Source organism: Larus michahellis, chromosome 2 (genome assembly GCF_964199755.1).
Source record: "Larus michahellis chromosome 2, bLarMic1.1, whole genome shotgun sequence".
Lineage (NCBI taxonomy): Eukaryota > Metazoa > Chordata > Aves > Charadriiformes > Laridae > Larus > Larus michahellis.
This window is the reverse complement of record NC_133897.1, coordinates 122,175,789-122,187,908: the sequence shown is the minus strand read 5'-3', so window position 1 is coordinate 122,187,908 and position 12,120 is coordinate 122,175,789. Positions and strand designations below refer to the sequence as shown.

Here is a 12,120-nt window from a genome sequence, read left to right as displayed (position 1 = left end):
TTTTGGGATGGGTTGGGCAGACAGCACAGTACAACAAAGGGCACTGCAAAGATGAGCTGGGTATTGGGACACCTAAACATGAGGAGGAACCTCTTTACTTTGAGGGTGGCAGAGCACTGGCACAAGCTGCCCAGAGAGGTGGTGGAGTCTCCAACTCTGGAGACATTCAAAACCCGCCTGGACACGTTCCTGTGCAACGTGCTCTAGGTGACCCTGCTCTGGCAGGGGGGTTGGACTAGATGATCTCCAGAGGTCCCTTCCTATACCTTCACAGGTATATAAAGCAGTAACTGGCAAAGGGGTAGAGTGACAAAGCTGAAATCTGCAAGTGTGATACCCAGTTACTTCATAGCGATGAACAAGATTTGGCTTCAGGTACCTGTAGGGTAGTGTGATGCTTATCTTTCAAAATATGAAAAGGTACTTTTTTTTTCCTTTATTTAAAAATTAAAAGAGCTCTCAAGAATTCATATCAAGTGAGATAAGCGGACATAAACAGCGATACGAAAAGTCTGTTTATGCAGAAAGCTGAAAAAGGAGCCCCAGAGCCACTGCTGAGTAATCTGCATTACACCTCTGTGGTATTATATTCATACACTGAGTTGTTTTGCTTTATGTTGGTTTACTGTAAGATAAAGTGCTTGTGTTGCAAAAATGAATACCGTGTAGAATTGAAATTTAGTTAATTGGATTTTTAAATATAATAATGTCTGAAAAAATAAATAGCAATATGTATAAAATGCTTGTTGTGAAGTTTTCATAATTCTTCATGTGTGATTTTTTGGGTTTTTTTAATAAATTACATCTGTTTTGCAGGAGAAACTGTAGAAGGCCTTCGAGAGAGCGATTATCTTCTGATTCATTCATGTCGGCAGTGGACGACAATTACAGCTCACAGTCTGGAGGAGGGTCACTACGTCATAGGGCCAAAGATAGAAATCCCCGTACATTATGCAGGTAAAGCTATTGTTGAACTGAAATGCAAATTGAAAGAGTATGAATTGCCTACCACTTAAGCTGATCACTTTGGCAGAGAGAAGCTAAGCCTCTGATGCCGGTGCCTGTGACTTAACTTTTTAATAACGTTACAGGGTGCAAGAGATACTATTTTACACCCAGGGATACTAAATAGATGTATTTCATTGGGCAGCAGGTTGACAGAACAGGTAGCTACATAGATCTGTTTTCAATTTGAGTACAATGAATGGCTTCTCATCTGTGAACATGGTGACAAAAGTGTGAAAGTTTGAAAATGCCTTGAAATGCTGGGTCAAAGATGGAGTGGGTTTTACACTTCATTGCATACTCAAGCTGGAGGGGACTTTTTTTATTATTTCCATGTTAAAAGCCAGGGACCCTTTGTAATAATACTGCAGTTTTACACTAATGCTCCTTGGTAGCTCCTTGTCACTCTGCCTTTTTGGACGATGCGGTAATAATGTTCTTCCAAGTAGATATGGTGCAACTAATCCATATTTATTTTATGATTTCAAATTATTTTTAATTTCCTCAGAAATGATTTTTAATACTGTTTCCCACTGCTTAATGTCCTTATTTACAAGCGGAGTAGGGCAACACTGTATGAGTGGGAAGTGCTTATCTTACTGCAGTAAATACCAAAATTTAAAAAGCTGGAAAGTGTGACCTGAAAGATCCATGGCTACGAAGCAGAGATGTGGGATGAGTGTTTTACTTGGTCTTCTGTATAGACAGCTGTCAATTGAGTAATCTGCTCAAATCTCTTACGGTCTCCTTTAAAATGTTGGTGTGATGAGGCTGTGCTGAGTTGTACAAGAGCTGACTGAAATGTTTTGTTTCAGTCACACCAGTGCTGCGACTGCAGCGATGCAGCCTATTTCAGTGACGAACTTAACACCAGTTACCTCCTTACGTACTGTTTCTCCTTGGAGTTCACTTCTGGAAGGTTAATGTTTTTAAGACGTGTTTAAAAGCTTTGGTGTGATGGCATATAGTGCCGTAATATACGTGGCTTTAAAACTCTCTGAATTCAAACTTTCTTAGTATAAACAACTTCTAGTGCCTGTGCTTAGTAACATCGATTTATTTATTTATTTCACCTCCTGGCTGCTTAAGCTTCAGTGCCGTGGCCAGATAAACACTTCACTTCCTTCAAACTGAATGGTGCGTTTTAGAATCCTCACTGTGATTCCTGGAAGCAGGAGAACAGAAAATAAACTGGCTATTGGCATGAAAGAAGATTGGATTTTAAGGGTTTTACGAAAGCTTGAGTCTTAATTTTTAAAGAAATTGACAAAGATCTGCTAAGCAGGGTTTCCTGACTCTTCATACTTCCATTCATCCATAGCTTATATTTATATAGATACCAGCAAAATCGAAACCTGTCCCCTAAGGTATTGCAAAAGTATCCATGTGTTTTTCTTCCCAGCTTGTGTTAATGCAGGAAAAGAGTGTGTGTTTAGTTGGCAGAATATGTTTTGCTGTCAAACAATCTCCAGAAAGTTCCCTGCCACAAACCCCTCATTAATGAAATGAAAATACGGGAAAGTTCAGAAACTGACACGTAGCGAGGGCACTTACTGAATGTGTGATGGGCTGCAATGCTGCCAAAGGAACTTCACAAAAGTGATCAGTGCTCGCTTGCAGTACCAGAGCACGTCTGATGGACTTGCCTATAAGAAATGTGTCTAAGCGTGTGAAGGTTTAGTTGGCAAAGCACTGCGATCTGGTGCATCTAAATGGATATAGAAACGTCTTCCATACCCGAAAGATAAGCGTATGCAGCTGTGGATTACCATTCAGAAACCTATAAGCTAACCCTGCGTGTGCTTTCAGCGCTGCATTATGCCATGCCTCATGGCATCACTGCTTTTGGGATCCAAACCCTGCACTTGAAGAAATGAAGTTTAACGTAGTTGCCTAAGAAGACTTTTCTGGGCTGGGTACTGGCCTGACACAGCAATACTGCCAGCTCTGGAGATAGCTGGGGCATTGGCCTGCGAGAAACTTCCATCTTTGTGGAAAACACAACTAGAACTCAGGGGCTCAGACATCATGTTTTGTTTTCCGAGGAGGAGTTTTATGTCCTCATAGGCAAATGCTTGTAAACTGTATTGCTGTATAAATTTTGGATTACAGGACTGACCTTTTGCATGCTTTTAAATTTCTGTCAAGTAGGACATGTATTATGAACACACAACCGACATTACTGCTATACTGCCTACCGGCATGACCCTTAGACATTGAACAAAAGAGTTCATTAAAATGACTTTCCAGGTTTGTTTCTGCTTTCATGGAATAACTTCTTTCCTTTTTTCTCCTCCCTAGCGCAATTTTAATGTAGCGAATTGCAGCACTATTTTGGTTGCAACAGCTGAGCAGGAAGGGAAGTTGAAACTGATGTTATTCCCCTAAGATTATGGGCTTAAGTACCACGAAGTCATCATTCACCTACATAAATACAAGTATAAAGTAAATCTTATTTTGCTACTTGCTAAATCGGCTCTTGATACACTTATTAAACCTAAATACAATAAAGCCTTATTAAAGAAGGAAAATGTTGTATTTTACATTTAAGTGAAATCTCGTTAACAGAACCTGAGTTCTGCAGACCTCAGGATGCTCCTTTCCCTACTTGGGAAACTGCTACCCTGGTTGTTTCTGTTGGGGATGGCTGACATAGCTAATTTTTGCTGTTTCTGTCAGAACTGTCATATATGACAGCTGTTAGTCTAACCATTCCCTGTTGAATACTCTTTCCAGTCTGCTTCTCTTTAAAGTTAATGTAGCATCAAGTTCAATTTTCATGTAACTAAAACCAAATGGCTAATGTGTTTCTGGCTCCTAAAACAAAAGAAGTCTTTACGTGCATATAGAATAGAGAGCAGATTAAAATTACTGTCCTGATAGCGCCCTGTCTTGCTGTGAGAGAGTGGACTTCGCAAGATTCCAAGGTAAACCGTCACAACAGATGGACCTTGCTTTGGTGTCCTTTGGTTTCCTCAGGTACCTGTAATTCACACTTGATGCTTAGAGCAAGGTCCTACCAGCTTTCTGTCTGAACTAGTTTTATGTGTTCCTGGTACTATGATATCCTTACTACTAAATTTTTGCTCTAAAAGTGAGTGTGTATCATTCATACCCGCCAGCTGATGACAAATATTACCGCTAGTTTTGGCTTAGGCAGCACTGTAACCTTTACCTTGATAAATGTCTCTGTTAGTAGCCTCCAGGCAACAGTGTTTTATGATCTGAATTTGGAAGGTACAGAGCATGTTGGTATCTTGCAGAAGTAGCCTTCACTGTGCTGCTGCTTGTCAAGAGGTACGGCTATTGCTTCTCTGTGCAGAGGTAGCTGCATGGGACGATTTGTCCCAGGGGTGTTGATGACCACATCTCAAACGTATTCTGTGATAACTGAAAGCGATTGAAGCCGCCGTCTGGGGGTTTGAATGCTGTGGCCCTCGGGTGTGGTCTGACTCTTCTTGTGTTACCTTCCAGGTGTATATATAGGCCAAAACTATCAAAAGCATTTTTGAGGATCCATCAACTCAAGCTGCACCAATCTTCTACTCTGACTCTAAAGAGCCCAAGTTCAGTCTGTTGTAAGCACCTTTGCTACGTGGCTACAGTTCCTTATGTGTGGAGGTGACTGATGTGAAAGTTTTGTGGAGCTGGATGTGGTTGCTTAAAACTTCCCATATAAAAAAAGCAGCACAGAGGGCTGTGGAGTGACCCATGTGTGCATGCGTACCCTCACCTACGCAATGTAGTCTTTTCTTTCAAAGGCTGTGCTAGTATTGGTGGGGGTATGTAATGAACGAAAAATTGCTTTGGGGTGGGTTGGCAGCGTCTAGGTTATTTTGCCCCAAATACTCCCACATTTAATCAAATCATAACAGGACTCTCAGTGGTGGTTTAGGGCCTTATCTCTGTTGTTGCAACTGGTGGTTCGTTTGCTCTCCTGTTTTGCCCATTAAGAGTTTTTTTTCATTAGAGAGCAAAGATGTTGCCTTGAGATGATGTTTAAAAAAAAAAAGAAAGGAAAAAAAAAAAAGAAAAAATCCAAACTCCTGCCACTTATTTTTGTTTAAGCTTCTACTCTGCTTTGTCCAAGGTTTGGAGGGAATACTTCTTGCATCAGTGCTGCCATCTGTGTGCTCATAGGAGGCAACTGATGAAGAAAATACTTTTTTTAAGACGTTAGAAAGTAACACCCTATTGCAGGGTGTGCCTCACTGTAACACATCCGGGGTGTTGGAAATACTCTTCCTGTGAACCCACACCTCCCCACCACATAGTGAAGGTGTGCAGTTGCCAATACCGAGTAATCGCTGGTGCCCTGTCCTGTTGCTTACCTAAGTGTGCTGATAGCTTTCTTAATGTCTTTTAAATGAGGAAATATAAAACCATGTCATGTGAACCTTCCCCAGGTGGGGCAATGGGTGGGAATGAGTCAGAAGTCCCTTCTCTAGCGTTAGAACATGTGAACAGTGTTCAGTGTACAACAAATGTCCTACTGAAACCTGTTTCTACTGGTTTGATTTGTTAATCATGGAGCAGTGCCTGATGGGCCTGTTCCCCATTGTGTCCTGCTAACACGGAGGAAGATGCTCTCTGCAGGTCTTCTCAAGAGTGAACTTGCCTCTGCAGCAGTGGAGCAGGAGAGCTCCCTGAGATTTTGCAATGTGCAGCTGCCAAAGTTTCTCTCTAATGTCCAAAGGCGTGTCTGCCTCTAAGGCACAATTTTACAGTCCCACCAGGCCTGCTGCTGCCCACTCTGGGATAGTCAGACCTCGGACACTTGAGGGAGGAGACTGCTGAAGTATGGTGTGAGTTAGGCATCCCCTAGCTGTCTTGAGATGGTGACCGCAGCTGCTCGTGCTCAGTGCCTACCCTGAACCTGTTTCATCCAAGATCTGGAAGAGCTTGGATTTTTACTTTGGTGATACTGAGCCCTCTTAGATGTTAGGTCTCTGTAAGTGTGCTGTATGGCTCTCTTTGTGGCCCTAGAGAGAAAGAGCAAACATTATACTGCCAAACGTCCTTTGCTTGATGACTTTATGGTATCTGCTGCCAACTTGGATTACTTCGAGGACAGAGGGGTGCTTCCCTGTCTTACATTCAATTTAGTCTCTTCACTCCGTCAATCTGCTGGTCGGCAGATTGGTAGGAAGGCGGCATTGGACAAAGAGCCCTTTGTCCTGGGCTTTGCCTCCCTGGGAACAGTGTGTGGTGCCAGAGAGAGCTACGCCTGTTCTGTGTGAGTGGAGCAGTACAGCTCTGACGGGGTAATTTTTGAGTTCAAAGAGGTGGGTGAGATCTAAGACAGGGAGGGACACTGCTCTGGAGTAGGGAACTTACTTAGGTGAGTCCTTTCCAGCCAACAGGTACACCACTCCCTGATATGAAACGTGTTTTGCGTTTTAATTTGTGTTTTGCTTTGAACTTAACCTGGCACCCAACTATCACGTAGTTCTCCTGGGGCTTTTGTGCTGTATGACTGAGTGTAACTTCTAGAGAACAGGTCTCGAATGCATTGCTTCTGAGAGAGGTAGGCTGCCGTGTGTCTGAGGGCTGGTAAACGATTAATGAATGTATGTTCTGAGAAGAAAACCAAGAAAAAAAAACAACCCACATGCTTAACCCCCTGGTACCTGAGTATCGTTTTTTTTGTGTTGTTTTTTTTTTCTTGAACAAGGTTGCATGATCTGAAAAGCAGTTGGAGGTTTGAAAGCTTTTCTTCACAGGTACTGCTAATAAAAGCATTGCCACCAGCATCTAGTCTTCATGCCTCTAAAAGAGAAATAGAACTTCTGTAGCTCTGAATACTTGACTTTTCTCTCCATAAACAAATAGGAGAAAGTCTATTCGGTATTCATTTAAAAGTCTGATTGTAGAGTAGCGCCTGGATATCGCAGAGGGCACTCGTTTTTGTGAGCAGTGCATGTCTCTTCAGCTGTAAGTCTGAGATCAGTCATGTACAAAACACTTGTAATTGCCCATATAGCATCATTCCATGCTTTTCTATCAGGGAAATGATTATGCCTTAACATATATTTATCTACTTGTTTTTAGTTTAATTGTTACCTCTTCTTTCTATTCTACGCAATCATGGCTTTGTAGTCTGGAAACTGTCTCTTCCTATTCCTGGATTTTTCAAACCTGTCACCTTGAAATAATGGGTGTTCTTCCATACATGAGCAAATATCTTTTTTTGTTTCCCCACCCACCCCCAGAGTGTTACCTTCAACAAGTTTAGTTGCTGTCAGACTTCCCCATGGTCCTATATGTTTGTTGTTCCACTTTTCTGTGCCTATTTAAATTTTGGCAAATGCCTCTCTGTTGATCTACCATGCCGTATCAAATCACAGGATCAAAATGCAGCCACTGAAATTGCTGCCAAAAAACTGCTTATTTCTTTTGCACCTGTGGGTGCATGTGTTCTTCTGGTTCCTTTATTTCCCCCCGTTAGCCAGTCTGGCAAAGTAGCAGCTTTTTACCTAAGTTTAATGAAATATTCCCCTTTTGTCTGACCTGCAGTACAGGTGTACTGCAGAATCTCTTATACCTTGCATTTTGTTTTATACCTACTGAGGAATATATGCATATGTCTTCCAATTATTATTTTTTTCTGTTTGCTTGCTTGCTTATTTGATTTTTGATTGAGCCGTGTGTCCTGAGCCCAAGGAATTTGTTCTGAGCATATACGGTACTTGCTTTCTAGTATTGTGTGCTGGCAGCTTCCCAGAATGCAAGCTATGGATCAGAAATACCTTTTCAGTGTAGGGAGATGGTTCAAATTTAACTTCTAGTGAAACAGCGGTGTGCAATTCTTCATCAGGTTGCACTGCTGAGAATCTTTCACTCTCAACTTCATCTCTCTGGAGTCAGACAGACTCTTTTGCAGTGTCTAGTTTCCTTAACGTTCTCTTCCTCATAAATTAAAAGGAGTGGATCATGAGTCTGCTTCTCACTTCGTATGTATACGATCTCATGTCTGTGAGAGATTTCTGGAGCCACCTACAGAATTCATAGAATTTGCTTGACGTTCAGGTTGGCGTCTGGATATATCAAAGTTTGTGTTCAGCCTTCTGCTGAAACCCCATTCAACTCTGTTTTAGTTCCCATCCACCTTCCAGTTTAGCTGCCTGGCCCAGCTGAAAAGTCTGAAACGGATGTAGCTCTCAAAGCAGCAAGCTCTCGAACAGATGCTCTCAAAGGCTGCTGCTCTTTGATGTAATGAGAACAGTAGGGTTAGTTCGCAGGGTAGTATTATTCCAAGTAAGGGAGGAAGAGTCCGATTATGTCCCAGAAGTTCATGGAAAGAAAATACCTGCGTTTTCCCTCTTGCTGGAATAAGAGTTTGTTGCTTGTAGACACCAGTTTGTACTATAAAACTTGTTTGGTTTCATGAGGTTTGCTTGGTGCCTTAAAAGAAACAAAAGCTTGTTATGATAATGATACTTTTCAATACTGTCTCAGTGAGGTACTAGGTGGAAAGAGACGTATGCTTTTACATATAGCTGTCTTGCTCTCCCCTACTTGGACTTAAGCATGAGTATAATCTTACCCTCATTAAAAAAAAAAAAAAAAACACACACACAAAACTGAATTTGCCTCAGCATTGAACTTTCTGTGTTTTATTTGTGAGAAGGGAAAGGGAGTAGGAGGAAAGAGGGGAAACTTGCAGCTTTTACAACTGATGGTTTGAAGTATCACATGTTCCTCTCAGACTTCTACAGTTCTTGGCTGTTACTCTTAAGTCGGCAAACTTGCAACTTGCTGAAATTCAGCTGTGGACTTATTCACCGTAAGGTGGTGGTGGGGGGTTGTTTGTGTTGTTTGCTTGTTTCGTATCTCTGTGGGCAGCAAAGAAGCTGATTGGAGTTGCATCAATTAGGGGGGAAAAAAACTCTAGAGGCTTGTACAAAAGAAATTAACTGGGGAGGAATACTTTTTGAAAGATTGCAGTTGAGGGAAGGGTAGAATAGCAGTCAGGAAACTGGCTCCCAGAAGGCTGGGAGATGGGCTAAATCACACAGGATTTGCTTGGCATTGCTTGAATTACTTTGCCTTAGCTCTTGGATGGTACAGTGGAGCACTGGGCTCATTTGCATGACGATAGAAAGACTTAAGTGCTTGGGAGAAGGGTCTTAAAAGCTGCCTAACTTAACCACTAGGAAGCTGAGAGGAAAAGGCTGACCCCCACCGGGAATTCGAGGTGTATTTAGACTGCACTTGAGGTTCTGGTCCCATCCCACGTTTCCGACCACTTGAGGCTGCCCTAAGTACTAGCTACAAGGAAATTGGGAATGTGGCTCCTGAGTTCCCCAAGGAGAAGCTGTTTTCCTCTTTCATGAGGTGTAACTTAAGTATTTAAAAGGTAGGAGATGCATGAACACTACAGCCTACCCAGTTGGTAAGCTCCTGCCGGAGAGGTTGGGGTAGGGATGAGCTGTCTGTTTCTAGGCACTCAACATGCCATGAATTAAGCATGAAGCTGCTTCACCCTTTCCTACCCTTAAGTAGATGTTCAAGCATGTAGAAAACCATACAGTTAAAAAACTTTAAGGGTAGTCAGAAGGTCAAAGAGAGTTTGTTAGCCTATAGTCTGTAACCGCAAGTCTGGAACTTCACACCTGTTTTCCTAAAGTAGGAATATTGGAATTTTACAGACTTAACACCACCCCATCTGGCCTCGAAGTTGACCCTTGGTGGGAGAAGAGAATAAAGAGAAAGTAGTTGTAAAGGCCATGGTCACTGTTTAATCAGTAAAAAAATTCCCTTCTGTACCTTGAGGAAGAATTTTTATAAAAATCTGTTGGAGCTGAAAAGTGGTATGTTTTGAGTTGATAGTTCATATAGATAATGATGTCTTTTGTTAATCTCTTACTTAGCTCTGGTGCATGAAGTTGGGCTTTAGTTTTTCATATGAACCGAGTAGCAGGTACAGAAGAAAGCAAGCACGTGTCACTGCTAGGAAATCTTTACAAAGAATGATGCAGTCACCAATTTGACTATTCCATGATAGTCTTTCTTGGATTGCAGTACGTGTTGGTAACAGATAAAGATTTTTCCAGAGAAGTACAGCCCTTAATGCTTAGGGGATTTGGGTATGGTTTACTGCATACTTTTTCTTTTTTTTTTTTTAAACATTTGGCTGTCTCTTCTGCCTTTGGTTTCAGTTTGTCTCAAGTTCATCCCCTCTTTTTCCTTTGCCAATGTTCTGACTTGTTACATGGTCTAAATTTGCATGGGAATTTGAGAAGGAAGAAATTGCTATTAGCTTCCTATGATTAGTCTAAGAAATCTCTTTTAGACTGACTGTCCCTTTTGCTTCTCGGGGCTGGAGGGGGAACTATTACGACTGAGCTCACATGGCAAACAAGCAAGGCAAAAATTATGAATGTCTTTCCCTTCTGTAAATACACAACCCAGCTGGCAGGAATGTGGAGCCAGGGGGTTTGATAGGTCGTGTGTGTTTGGGGAGGGAGCTGCAGAGAAATCTGTCACACAGGATGATGTCAACTTGTGAATTTTTGGATGCCCAAACAGACTTTTTGTTGTGTTTTTGTTTGCTGGTTTTTTGGGTTTTGAGTTGGTTTTGTTTTGTTTTGTTTTTTTCCCTTGGAGCCGGTGTTTGCTGCTCAAAACAACCGATAGGAAGTGCGGTAGGAATTCTTCGGTCAGCATCCTCCCCATGGAAACCAGCACGCTTCACGTCTGGGAACGAGAGCCGGTCACGTCAGTGATGCCTATTAAAGCAACTGACATCACGGATGTCTTAAGCTTTGACTGCACTACTGTTCCAATTGGTGCCAATAGGAAAATAAAACCATGCTATTTAAGCCACGTATAACTGTTTATATGGAGAATGTAATTTGTATGTTTAATTTAGCCTGTGATCCAAGACAGTAATTCTGCTGTGTCAGGGAAAGGCACTTCTGTGAGCTTTGAAACTTCGAGGAGTGGAAAAACTGGCTTTTTTTTTTCCTCTGTTGTGAGCTGTTGTGCAGAGATTTTCTGTTCTCAGCTGGCAGAGATTAACTTGTTTCAGTGCGTGTGTGTGGGAAGCTATTAACAGTAATAGCAAAGGTGACCATTATTAACTGGATGGGAGAAACATGGGTATTTAACTTCTCATTCTGAAGGACCTACGTATTAGTGGGAAACTGAAGCCTGTACTTATTTTCCTCACAGCTTTATGTGCAGACGTGAAGCTCCATTTCTCCCACTCGTTCCCTTTACTGCAGGTGAGAGTCAGCTCCTCTTTTGAACCAGAGCATGCAGTTTGATCCCAAAGACAGACAGGGCAGAGGCAACGAAGGAAATACAGTGTACATGTGTATATTGTACGGGGGCTTTCAGGAGCGTCCTCAAACTAGGAACACCTGGCTGGTGAGCCACCTGTCACAAAACCTACAACGCTGACAGATGCTACTGTCATCTTGGATGGTTGATAGCCTATGTACAGTAAGACAGATCTTTTAAATCTAAATGCTAAGAAGGTTATGTTTTTCGTGTGAGTCACCTTCACAGCATGCTCTTGAAATATTTGTTACCAGTTCAACCTTTTCCGGTTCATCTCACATGAATTCTGTATTGCAGTAGACTGGGAATAGCCAGCCAAGGCTGGCTGGCTGCATTTGGGTGGCTTAAATAATTCAAGCTGGCTGCGTCTGTTCCTTGTTGCCTTGTTTCATGGTGCTCACCTGATCCCTCTTTTAGTGTGTGTGTGGACCGGCTCATCCTGTGAAAGGTCCTGTTTTTGCCACGATGGCTGCATACGTGCTTGAAAGAGGAAGGAAGGACATGCGATTAGGATGCATGATCGCATCTGAAGGTTTCTGAAGGTCTTCATCAAAATAGTGGGACATGCACTTGTTGTCTTCTGCCAGAAGAATAGGTTTGCTTATATTTATGTATTTACCATTAATAACCTTTTGAACATAGGCAAGTGTGAGATGTGTATCTACGGAGGAGAAAGAGCATTCAGAAGGAAGCACTGATTAGGGAAAGCTGTCTCTGATAAAGAGCTGCATAGGCCTCTACATTTCCAAACTCAAAAAATAAAGGCTGTGCAGGCCAAGTGGGACTCCTGTGAAGCTTGACAGGAAAAGTGAAACCTTGGTGAGGTGG

At 42.1% G+C, this 12,120-nt stretch overlaps 1 protein-coding gene across 4 annotated transcripts in view; it reads left to right on the top strand.

Annotated features, from left to right (window-relative positions):
- GAREM1 (GRB2 associated regulator of MAPK1 subtype 1) overlaps nt 1–12,120 on the top strand; it is a 107,223-nt gene that overhangs the window by 24,226 nt on the left and 70,877 nt on the right. For 3 of the 4 annotated variants that reach the window (XM_074576926.1, XM_074576929.1, XM_074576927.1), the window contains one exon: nt 817–957. In XM_074576926.1, the coding sequence (XP_074433027.1) occupies nt 817–957 (141 nt within the window). Of the gene's footprint in view, nt 1–302; nt 376–816; nt 958–12,120 lie in introns of those variants that run through there. The other variant, XM_074576928.1, reaches the window with a different exon arrangement.